Below are 12,594 nucleotides of genomic sequence, written 5' to 3' on the forward strand. Positions count from 1 at the left end.
TTATAAAGATTAAGACAAAACATTTTGAAAGTCTGTAGAGTTTTTGTTTGTTTGTTTGTTTTTGAGATGGAGTCTCACTCTGTCGCCCAGGCTGGAGTGCAGTGGCGTGATCTCAGCTCACTGCAACCTCTGCCTCCCGGGTTCAACCAATTCTCTGCTTCAGCCTCCAGAGTAGCTGGGATGACAGGCGTCTGCCACCACACCCGGCTAATTTTTGTATTTTTAGTAGAGACGGGGTTTCATAATCTTGGCCAGGCTGATCTTGAACTCCTGACCTCATGATCCACCCGCCTCGGTCTCCCAAAGTGCTGGGATTACAGGTGTGAGCCACCGTGCCCGGCCAGAAAGTTCGTAGGTTTAAATGACTGACATAATTAAGTTTGAATTGGATTTCTTTGGGGATCCTTTCCATAGGGCAACAAGGGAGGCGTGGCGATCAGGTTCCAGTTCCACAACACCAGCATCTGCATTGTGAATTCTCACTTGGCAGCCCACATTGAAGAGTATGAGAGGAGGAACCAGGACTATAAGGACATTTGTTCTCGAATGCAGTTTTGTCAGCCTGACCCAAGCCTTCCCCCTCTCACCATCAGCAACCACGAGTGAGTCTGGGCTTCCACCCCATGCGGTTTACCATGAGTACGTAGAGTTGTGGGCTCTGTCTTTTCATGGGGAGATGCCTGGTGGTGGTTTCCTATTGCTGCAGTGGTGGCAGCTGCCACCTCTTGGTTATACATGGATTATATCTCTTGAAAATATTTAGTTTCCTAACTTGCCATCTGGCAGATCTCTAGAGTCTTTCTCTTTTCTTATTTTTTGTTTGTTTTTTTTGAGACGGAGTCTTGCTCTGTCACCTAGGCGGGAGTACAGTGGTGCGATCTAGGCTCACTACAAGCTCCACCTCCCAGGTTCACACCATTCTCCTGCCTCAGCCTCCCGAGTAGCTGGGACTACAGACGCCCGCCACCACGCCCGGCTAATTTTTTGTATTTTTTAGTAGAGACAGGGTTTCACCGTGTTAGCCAGGATGGTCTCAATCTCCTGACCTCGTGATCTGCCCACCTCGGCCTCCCAGAGTGCTGGGATTACAGGCGTGAGCCACCGTGCCCGGCATTCTTATTTTATTTTTAAATTTTTATTTGCATGTCATCCTTGCTCAGGGACTATGCTAATCTTTCTGTATCATTTCAGTTTTAGTATACGTGTTGCCGAAGCAAGCACACTCTAGAGTCTTTCTCAAGCATCATGTGTCCTTGGGAAAGTATAAGGTTTATTTATTTATATATTTATTTTTGAGACAGAGTCTCACTCTGTCTCCCAGGCTGGAGTGCAGTGGCGCAATCTCGCCTCATTGCAACCCCCACCTCCCAGTTCAAGCGATTCTCCTGCCTCAGCCTCCCAAGTAGCTGAGACTACAGGTGTGTGCCACCAGGCCTGGCTAATTTTTGTATTTTGAGTAGAGAGTGGGGTTTCACCATATTGGCCAGGCTGGTCTCGAACTCCTGACCTCGTGATCCGCCCGCCTCGGCCTCCCAAAGTGCTGGGATTACAGGCATGAGCCACCACGCCCGGCCATTTGTTTTTTCAGTATTTAATTTTATCAACATGTGTGAGAATCCCTGGCTGCTATAGTATAGCAGCCAGAAATAAGAAGAAAGTGAGGCTGGGTGCAGTAGTTCATGCCTGTTATCCCAGCATTTTAGGAGGCTGAGGTGGGGGGATCGCTTGAGCCCAGGAGTTCAAGACTAGCCTGGGCAACATAGTAAGAACCTGTCTCTGAAAAAAATTTAAAAATTAGCTGGGTGTGATTCTGCGTGCCTATAATCCCAGCTACTCAGGAAGCTGAGGCAGGAAGATAAGAGAAAGGGAAGGGGAGGGGGAAGACAAAGAGAGGAGAAAAGAAAAAAGAAAGGAGAGGTGAAAGGAGAGGGAAAAGTTTATTTTGAGCAGAGAATGTGACAAAACAGCAGTTGACAGCTATATTGTAGTCTGAGTTCTGCTTAAGATTTCTTTTTTTTAAAGATTTATTTTAATTTGGGTCTGCCTACCTCCAACATTATGAAGAAAACAACCAAAGAATGAGCATCTCAAACCCAGTTTTTAGAAGTATGTTTTAGGATTTTATATATCTGTTCTTTCCAGAGCATGTATGATTGAGAATTGGACTACATTTGTTTGCATCCACTTGGTCTTTTTTTCCTCTTAATTCAACTTTACAAAGCTATAGTTGCAGCTTCTGAGAGCATCTTATGCTAATTTTTGTTTCTTCTCTTTACTTTATCTAATTTATCTCTAAAACTCCCTATTTGTCTAAAGCCAAAGCTTTGGAATTTTAGACTTTATGATAACAGTCGAAGCTTATGCCACTTCTTTTATAAAGAGGAAGAAGCCACTGGGGCCGTATATCTGCCAAGGAGTAAACAGAGTTATGCCTCTTGTCCTGCCTGCCGAGGTGTAACTGTCTGGAGCTTTTTGGTGTTCTGGAAGCTGACAGGATGGTTTTTCTTCTCCAGGGAGCCTAGCAGGGAGTGTCTTGCAGCCGAGCTCTTCCATTCTGGTGAACCTGCAGCATCCTAGTTTGTGAGGTCGCAGCCTATGTGTCAGTTTGTCTGCTTTTAGTTTGTGGATGCATTAATTTTGGTGTGCGTGTACTGCTGTGCAGATTCTCTAATGACATGGTTGTTGGCTTCAGATACAGCAGTATTAGACTTAATGAGATATACAGTGTCATCAGGGAGCCTTCAGTTAGCTTTTTCCCAAAGCAACAGGAGGAATAAAACACCTTCTACACTCTACTCAGCAGTACAGAAAGAGCCAACCAATGATATACTGCTGGTTAAATCCAGGCTTCACTATAAAGTTTGAACTTTGTTTCAGAGGAACTCTGCTCTAGAAACAAAGGCTGAGAGTGTGTTTTGTGGACTGCAGTATACACAGAGGCAGAGGTGGCATCATGGCATCATCTGATTTGGGGTCTCTGGATGATTGGCGTGACTCTCAATTCTTGATTTTTTTTCCCTCTGCCCAGGAATGGGGTAAATTACTATCTTTTAGATCTTATTAGGCTGTCTTTCCAACCTACAAGAATAAAAGAGTTAAGGAGAACACAAGGCTGTTTATAATGAACTTGGACCAAGATAATTGAGTAAGCATTACATTAGAATATTAAATGGGATGGTGAGAGAAAAAAATTTCCTGAACAGTTGAGCCATTTTCCCACCCACCTCCCAAGAGGCTAAGCCTCAGGGGCCTTCTGTCAGAAACACCCTGGATAGATCAGGTTAAAGATCCTCCTAAACCCTGTTACCTTTGTGCTCTGTCCTCACAGTGTGATCTTGTGGCTGGGGGACCTCAACTACAGGATAGAAGAGCTGGATGTGGAAAAAGTGAAAAAGCTCATCGAAGAGAAGGACTTTCAAACCCTGTATGCATATGATCAGGTACAGATGGCCACCTGTGCCCTCTTCCAGCAGCTGTCCTCCACCGTGAGGACACAGAAAAGCCTGGCTTCCAAACTTGCAGCCTCTTCTTCCTTGGCTTGGGAGGTTTCCCTGAGTTCCTGATGTTGTCCAGTCATTTCTTCATTTCATCTGCATTTCCCTCTTCCGTAATTGTCTCCCCGTTGACTCTCTCCTGAAGCACCTTGTCTCCTTTGGGAGCAAGAGCATGTTCTCTCTCTCACCTTGTCATTCATTTATTCAAGAGGTCTGAAGTTAGGGCTAAAAGAGTACCAAGCTTCTGTAAAGAAAGGACTTGGTATATTTAAGACGATGTAATAATGGTTTTTAGAATGAGCCTCCTTCTCCTCTGTGCTTCTCCTCACCAGACTTCTCCAGTGTGAGTGACAGCTCTTCCCAAGTGGCTTTCCTCACTTACTGTAGGAATCAGTTCTGTAACCTGCTGTTCTCCATCGTTGCTTGATGTAGCATTTCCTTCTCAGAGCACTCGCTGTTTCACAGTACAAGAGAATCTGTTTCCCTGTGACTTTCTTCTGGCTACTTCTCTCAGTAGATTTCAGACCTGTAGACCTGTTCAGGTGGTCAAGTTGTTCAGAATGTTAAAGTCCTTTTTTGTTGTTGTTCTGTATCCTCCCTTTTAGTAACCTTAGTATTGTCATTAGTGTCTAAATCTTTCTATTATCTTTTTTTTTTTTTTTTTTTGAGACAGAGTCTCACTCTGGCACCCAGGCTGGAGTGCAGTGTCGTGACCTCAGCTTGCTGCAACCTCTGCCTGCTGGGTTCAAGCAATTCTCCTGCCTCAGCCTCCCAAGTAGTTGGGACTACAGGCGCGCGCCAGTATGCCCAGCTAATTTTTTATATTTTTAGTAGAGATGGGGTTTCACCGTGCTGGCCAGGCTGGTCTCGAACTCCTGACCTTGTGATCCATCCACCTCGGCCTCCCAAAGCGCTGGGATTACAGGCATGAGCCACCATGCCCGGCCTCTATTATCTTTTTTTCCCTAGTGCAGATTAATTAAAGAAAAAGATTCTCAACTTACTTATGTCTTTCTCTGTTTATCTCCTCTGTGTTCTGGTCTGAGGCATTCTAATTTCTCTTGTAGTTCGATACCCATCTCCACTTGCCTTCTTTTCTGGTCTTTCCTGAAGTAGTAGTACCCATTTTGTGTGTTATCTGCTTACCACATGGTTTTAAGGTCTATATGTAAGCATCAGCTTACATTCATACCTACATTTTTACTATTTTCTATTGCTTTTTAAATAGTTTTTTCAGGAATTTGGCAAGTAGTATCTACTAAATAGCTGACCGTGTACAATGTTAGAGCTGACAGTTCTTCACCAGTCCATGTAGTGCCAAGTGTGGTGCTCCAGGGAAGAGGGAAGAGCACCTGTGGTTTTGATCTTGCTGAAAGTGTGATCTGGAAGGCACGCCTAAAATTCATAGGAAGGATGCTAGCTGTTTTCCTAATGTGTCAGGCATTGTTTAAGTTGACAGTGAATCTTTCTAAAGACCCTATGAGGTAGATTCTATTATAAATCCAAAATTTACAGGTAGAGAAACCAAGGCACAGAGCTTCCCCCAGTTCGCATAACTAATTTGACAACACAGTTCTATCTTTGTGTATATTTGGAGCAACTGTGCTACACAGATGAAGTGTTTGATACCTGGAAGAGAAAAACTATTAGTTTTGTTAAGTGGTACCTAATCCTCTTAAAGATATCTCAGTAAGATGATACTCAGGCCCTTTGGGTGTAGCTGTGCTCTTATGAAAGAGCCTTAGCCAGACACAATGGCTTGCACATGCAATCCCAACACTTTGGGAGACCAAGGCGGCAGGATCACTTGAGGCCAAGAGTTTGAGACCAGCCTAGGCAACATAGTGAGACCCTGTCTCTAAAAAATTTTTAAATATAGCTGTGTGGTGGTGCACAGCTGCAGTCCCAGCTACTTGGGAGGCTGAGGCAGGAGGATTGCCTGAGCCCAGGAGATGGAGGCTGTAGTGAGCTATGGTCGCACCATGGCACTCCAGCCTGGGTGACAGAATGAGACTGAAAAATAAAAAACATTAGGCCAGGCGCGGTGGCTCACGCCTATAATCTCAGCACTTTGGGAGGCGGAGGCGAGTGGATCACGTCAGGAGTTCGAGACCAGCCTGGCCAACATGGTGAAACCCTGTCTCTACTAAAAATACAAAAGTTAGCCGGGCGTGGTGGCGTGTGCCTGTAATCCCAGCTACTCAGGAGACTGCGGCAGGAGAATCGCTTTAACCTGGGAGGTGGAGGTTGCGGTGAGCCGAGATTGCGCCATTGCACTCCAGCCTGGGTGACAGAGCGAGACTCCGTCTCAAAATTAAATAAATAAATAAATAAATAAATAAACAAACATTAAAAACTTAAAAAATAAAAAATAAAAACCATATATAGGCAAAGGAGTGGTCAGCTTGTCCACTTCCTAGGAGTTAGCTAACTTAATTAAGATCCTACAGAATAACTTTCTTTTAGGGCTTTTTCCTTTGGGTTAGAGTTTGAATTCCAGATTGATATCCTTTTCTCCACTGATTCAAAGTTTGACCTTTTTATTCTGAGATTTTTTTTTTCTCCCATCCTTTTGTATAGCTGAAAATTCAGGTGGCTGCAAAGACTGTCTTTGAAGGCTTCACAGAGGGTGAGCTCACATTCCAGCCTACTTACAAGTATGATACGGGCTCTGACGACTGGGATACCAGGTAGGTCAGAGGTTGCTTCAAAGGGTTGAGCAAACGGAAACCCAGAAATTCTGGGAAGTACTTGCCCTTTTGGACCTAAGGAAGAATATATGCTTCCTGTGACTTTTTCCCTATGTTTTGCACTCTGATCAAACATTTTGTCTCAGTATCTGCTCATGAAGCAGCCTTCTTTCCCATGTATTAACTTTGTGACTGCCTTAGCCTTTGTTCCATAATAATTTTTAATACTGGTTTACTTTTTAGCTGTGCCTAGGATGAGATGATTCCAACTAACTTAGCTGGTACTTGGACATTACACAGTAGTTAATATTTTTGTTTGTTTGTTTGTTTTGAGACGGAGTCTTGCTCTGTCACCCAGGCTAGGGTACAATGGCTGGATCTTGGCCCACTGCAACCCCTGCCTCCCGAGTTCAAGCGATTCTCCTGCCTCATCCTCCCAAGTAGCTGGGATTACAGGCATGTGCCACCAGGCCCGGCTAATTTTGTAGAGACCGGGGTTTCACCATGTTGGCCAAGCTGGTCTTGAACTCCTGACCTCAAGTGATCCGCCTGCCTCAGCCTCCCAAAGTCAGTAGTTAATATTTTTATTAGTGCTTACCATGTGCCATGTACTATTTGATGCACTTGTTATTTTCTCATTTAATCCTCAAGAACCTGTTGAAGTAGGTATGATTTATTAACCTCATTTTATGAGATTGGAAACTGAAGCATATAGAAAAATTAGAGGCCCCCAAGCAGACAAGGGGTACAGGTAGGATTTGAACCCAGGCAGTGGGATTTCAGAGGCTGTTCTCTTAACTAGCACCTTTTTTTTTTTTTTTTGAGACAGAGTCTCGCTCTGTCGCCAGGCTTTAGTGCAGTGGCACAATCTCGGCTCACTGCAACCTCTGCCTCCCGGGTTCAAGCAATTCTCCTGCCTCAGCCTTCCGAGTAGCTGGGACTACAGGCACACACCACCACGCCCAGCTAATTTTTGTATTTTTAGTAGAGACAGGGTTTCACCATGTTGGCCAGGATGGTCTCAATCTCTTGACCTCATGACTCCTGACCGCATGATCCCCCTGCCTTGGCCTCCCAAAGTGCTGGGATTACAGGCGTGAGCCACCGTGCCTGGCCTTAACCAGGAGCTTTTAAAGACCATAGGCTGGGTGCGGTGGCTCACGCCTGTAATCCCAGCACTTTGGGAGGCCGAGGCGGGCAGATTGCCTGAGCTCAGGAGTTCAAGACCAGCCTGGGCAACATGGTGAAACCCCACCTCTACTAAAATACAAAAAATTAGCCAGCCATGGTGGTGCACATCTATAGTCCCAGCTATTCGGGAGGCTGAGGTAGGAGAATTGCTTGAACCTGGGAGGCGGAGGTTGCAGTGAGCCGAGACCACACCACTGCACTCCAGCCTGGGTGACAGAGCAAGACTCCATCTCTATAAAAATAAATAAATAAATAAATAAATGAATAAATAAAAATAAAAAATAAAGACTGTAGAATGCTTACTGTCAGATTGATTTTTTAATTCTCTCCTGATTCTCATAGGAGGATAAAGATCAGAGAATCAGTCTGAACTCTGTTTTGGCTTTGAGCTTTCATAGTTGTTTTGGATGATACCCACAGGATACATGTTATCCCTTGGTGGGCCCGAATTGCTCTTGCTGCCTCAGATGACTTAGCCACATGGACATGAAGGCCCTGATTCATCACTCCCCACCTGAGCCAGGGCACTCGCCAGGCAGCGGGCACTGCTGTTTCTGTGAGTACTTCCAGTGTGGACTTTGCATTTCAGTGAGAAGTGCCGTGCTCCTGCCTGGTGTGACCGGATCCTCTGGAAAGGGAAGAACATCACTCAGCTGAGTTACCAGAGCCACATGGCCCTGAAGACCAGTGACCACAAGCCTGTCAGCTCAGTGTTTGACATCGGGGTAGGTGGCAGCTGGTACCTGTTGTAATCATTCTGGAGGGAATTGGCTTTCACAACTAAGACCATTTCTTGTCTTTCTGGTTTCTTCCTCTCCTTTTGAGAGGGAGGAAGCCCCTTTTAGGACAATTTAAAACAATTATTAACAACTTGTTTAATAATTGTTTTAGTATGCCTCTGCATTTTTCCTCATACATGGAAGTTCCCTTTTGCATTTTTGAACTGTCTCTTTGCAGACCTTTCTCTATGCATTTATAAATGGATGTGTCAGTATTGTGTATACAACATTGAGGATATTTTTCCTTTTTTGTAAAAGAGATCATATTATACATTTTGCTCTGAGGACATCTTTTTTTCCTCGACTGAATATGTCTCAGGAGATCTTTCCAGGACAGTAAAAGTAGAGCTTCCTTCTCATTATTTTTAAAGGTTTCAAAGTATTCCATAGTATTGATGAGCCATAATGTATGTATTGATGATCATAAAGTTATTTCCAAAGTTTTGCTATTATACACAGTGCTGTTGTGACCACCCTTCACATGTATGTTTGTGTATCAGTGTATTCTATAGAATGAAATTATTAGAGATGAAATTAGCGGTTCAAATAAAAAATGTATTTTAAATTTATTAGATCTTGTATTATTATACACAGTGCTGTTGTGACCACCCTTCACATGTATGTTTGTGTATCAGTGTATTCTATAGAATGAAATTATTAGAGATGAAATTAGCGGTTCAAATAAAAAATGTATTTTAAATTTATTAGATCTTGCTAAATTATCCTCACAACAGTTTTACCACTTTATACTTCTACCAACCATGTATAAGTTTATTTTCCCATACCCTTGTCAATATTGGGTTTTATCAATCTTCAAAATTTTTGCCAACCCAATAAGCAGATATTTTATTATGTTAGATTACATTTCCCTGATTACCTATGAGATCGGCATCTTTTTCTTCCTTTCCTTTTTGTTTTTTCTGTTGAGATGGAGTCTCGCTCTGTCACCCAGGCTGGAGTGCAGTGGCGCGATTTCGGCTCGCTGCAACCCCCGCCTCCCAGGTTCAAGCGATTCTCCTGCCTCAGCCTCCCAAGTAGCTGGGATTACAGGCACATTGCACCACGTCTGGCTATTTTTTTGTATTTTTAGTAGGGATGGGGTTCGATCTCCTGACCTCGTGATCCACCTGACTCGGCCTCCCAAAGTGCTGTGATTACAGGCATGAGCCACCGCTCCCAGCCTTTTCTTTCTTTTTTTTTTTTTTTTAAAGACACTGTTTTGTTCTGTCACCCAGGCTGGAGTGCAGTGATGCAGTGGCACAGCCTCAATCTGCTGGGCTTAAGCAATCCTCCCACATACATCAGCCTCCTCAGTAGGTAGGATTATAGGCATGCCTGTATGTGTGTGTCACCTTACCTGGCTAATTTGTTTTTTTTTTTTTTGAGATGGAGTCTTGCTTTGTCACCCAGGCTGGACTGCAGTGGCGCCATCTCGGCTCACTGCAAGCTCCGCCTCCCAGGTTCACGCCATTCTCCTGCCTCAGCCTCCCGAGTAGCTGGGACTACAGGCGCCCGCCACCACGCCTGGCTAATTTTTTTTTTTTTTTTGTATTTTTAGTAGAGACGGGGTTTCACCGTGTTAGCCAGGATGGTCTTGATCTCGTGACCTCGTGATCTGCCCGCCTCGGCGTCCCAAAGTGCTGGGATTACCGGCGTGAGCCACTGGGCCCTTTTTTTTTTTTTTTTTTTAAGAGACAGCATCTTGCTATCTTGCCCAGACTGGTCTCAAGTGACTCCTGGGCTCAGGCGATCCTTCTGCCTTGGCTACCCCAAGTGCTGGGATTACAGGCATGAGCCTTCTCATTTATTTATTATCTATTTGCGGTGGCTCTTTATTATCATTACAATGCCTCACACCTGTAATCCCAGCACTTTGGGAGGCTGAGGTGGGTGGATTGCTTGAGCTCAGGAGTTCAAGACCAGCCTGGGCAACATGGCAAAACCCCTCATCTCTACAAAAAGTAAAAAAATTAGCTGGGCATGATGGCTTGTGTCTGTGGTCCCAGCTGCTTGGGGGGCTGAGGTAGGAGCATCACTTGAACCCAGAAGGCGGAGGTTGCAGTGAGCCAAGATCACTGTACTGTACTCCAGCCTGGGTGACAGCAAGACCTTGTTGCAAAAAAAAAAGAAAAAAAAAAGCTTGAGAAACACTGCTTTAAATCAAAGCCTTAAAGGTTCTCACTGCTGGCCTGTCGGTGGCAGCAAGCAAAATAGAGCTAGGTACTGGGCAAGCATTTTTCTGCCCTGGGCCTAAGACCTGGCAGAACTAACTGCTAACCATGCTTTCACTTCCATGTATTTTTCCTGGTAATCAGGAAGCAGATGCCTGTACCACAAGCTTTGCCTCTGGCAGATCCTTCTAAGTCAATTGTTAATGGAGTTCATTAATTAATTAAATCTAAAGCCTTTGTTTTCTGTGTTGCTGTCAACTGCTGTTTCCCAGTGCTGTGAATGCCGTCTATACTGAGAAAGAGGAAATGGGCAGAAGCCAAGGTACTCAGTCTCTGATGTTTGCCTTTCAGGTGAGGGTCATAAATGACGAGCTTTACCGGAAGACTCTGGAGGAAATTGTTCGCTCCCTGGATAAGATGGAAAATGCCAACATTCCTTCTGTGTCCCTGTCCAAGCGAGAGGTAGGAAGGATATGTTAAGAATATTAGCATTGGGCTCAGGCCAGGTGCAGTGGCTCACGCCTGTAATCCCAGCACTTTGGGAGGCTGAGGTAGGCAGGTCATGAGGTCAGGAGATCAAGACCATCCTGGCTAACATGGTGAAACCCCGTCTCTACTAAAAATACAAAAAATTAGCTGGGCGTGGTGGTGGGCGCCTGTAGTCCCAACTACTCGGGAGGCTGAGACAGGAGAATGACGTGAACCTGGGAGGTGGAGCTTGCAGTGAGCCAAGATCGCGCCACTGCACTCTAGCCTGGGCGACAGACTCTGTCTCAGAAAAAAAAACCAATTAGTGTTGGGCTCTTCTATTCCTAGAGCTTAAATCTCCTCATCTATTGGAGCTCAGAGTTCTAGGAGGCACCTATAGCACTATTGGACTGTGGTCTTTCTTGATAGACTGCTTCTAGATAAAGTGAGGCTGATGGTGTTAGCTGAGAAGAGAGAGGTTGTTGGCTTAGGTCATCATGTCCTGCTCTTCTAAACCAGAATATGGTTCAAAATGTGTTTTGATTTTAGAATAACTATTGTGTATTCTTGCAATGGATTTTTCTTCTTACTGATGCTTTGCTTTGAGATTAAATTGAGTTTGGATACCCAAGAGTTAATGGGAGAGAAGACAGTATAGAAAAGGAATAGGTAATATAGGAAGTTGAATACGGTCTGAAGGTTTTTCATGGAAGAGCCACATGGAAGATCACTCACACTTGACATTGTACAAAGTCAAATTGGGGTGTAAGGTGAAGGCGTTTTTTGTTTGGTTTGTTTGTTTTAAACAGAGTCTTACTCTGTCACCCAGGCTGGAGTGCAATGGCACGATCTCAGCTCACTGCAACCTCCGCCTCCTAGGTTCAAGCAATTCTCCTGTCTCCGCCTCCCAGTAGCTGGGATTACAGGCTGTGCTACCATGCCTGGCTAATTTTTGTATTTTTAGTAGAGATGGGGTTTTGCCATGTTGGCCAGGCTGGTCTTGAACTCCTGAGCTCAAGTGATCTGTCCATCTTGGCCTCCAAAAGTGCTAGGATTATGGGCCTGAGCCACTGTGGCAGCCGCAGATGGCATTTTTAATGCCTTAGATGTCCAGCTACTTGGAAGGATGGGCTTGATCTTCATGTTTAGAAGTGGAATTTGTGAAGGGTATTTTGTAAATGGTTTTTGGGTATAGAAGATATAAACTTTGACTTCTTCAGGAAGTAGACATACAAAAACAAATGGAATTTTTGGATTTTGGGTTAAACACAGATAACTAGTCTTTAGTGGGAACTGTGGCCTCCCAGGTAGATACTTAAAGCTGAAACATTTAAAAGAGATGGTCCTTCATTTTCTTTCCATGGTAAGGACTGCCCAGTTGGGGTGGCTTGGCAGGTTGCTGAGGAAAGGGCACTGGTTTTCACTGGCCCCGGGCTTCTTCCCAGTTCTGTTTTCAGAATGTGAAGTACATGCAATTGAAAGTAGAATCCTTTACAATTCATAATGGACAAGTACCCTGTCATTTTGAATTCATCAACAAGCCTGATGAAGAGTCTTACTGTAAGCAGTGGCTGAATGCCAACCCCAGCAGAGGCTTCCTCCTGCCAGGTAAGGCCTCTGTTCCTAGCTTCCTGGTATCTGGTTTGGGGAATGCCTTACTCTATATTTGCTCATTTTCCTAAAATGAGCTTTTTGCTTGAGTGTTTTATTCTCTGCTTGAGGTTTTTTAAAAAGCCCTATAGATGAACCCATTCATGAATAAAATAGAAAATAGTGAGGAGCATGAGTTCAGTTTCAAAAG

General features: G+C 44.4%; 1 protein-coding gene and 1 non-coding gene across 6 annotated transcripts in view; one reads left to right on the forward strand and one right to left on the reverse strand.

Moving 5' to 3' along the window:
- INPP5B (inositol polyphosphate-5-phosphatase B) overlaps positions 1–12,594 on the forward strand; it is an 82,538-nt gene that overhangs the window by 57,496 nt on the left and 12,448 nt on the right. For all 5 annotated transcript variants that reach the window (XM_054494658.2, XM_054494667.2, XM_063657424.1 and 2 more), the window contains 6 exons: positions 415–602; positions 3,329–3,440; positions 6,075–6,184; positions 7,965–8,100; positions 10,677–10,787; positions 12,239–12,401. In XM_054494658.2, the coding sequence (XP_054350633.1) occupies positions 415–602; positions 3,329–3,440; positions 6,075–6,184; positions 7,965–8,100; positions 10,677–10,787; positions 12,239–12,401 (820 nt within the window). The remainder of the gene's footprint in view (positions 1–414; positions 603–3,328; positions 3,441–6,074; positions 6,185–7,964; positions 8,101–10,676; positions 10,788–12,238; positions 12,402–12,594) is intronic.
- Positions 1,119–1,221, reverse strand: LOC129023380 (U6 spliceosomal RNA). The gene has a single exon (XR_008496790.1). It is a non-coding gene; the product is annotated as a U6 spliceosomal RNA (small nuclear RNA).

Source organism: Pongo pygmaeus, chromosome 1 (assembly GCF_028885625.2).
Source record: "Pongo pygmaeus isolate AG05252 chromosome 1, NHGRI_mPonPyg2-v2.0_pri, whole genome shotgun sequence".
NCBI classification, from domain to species: Eukaryota; Metazoa; Chordata; class Mammalia; order Primates; family Hominidae; genus Pongo; species Pongo pygmaeus.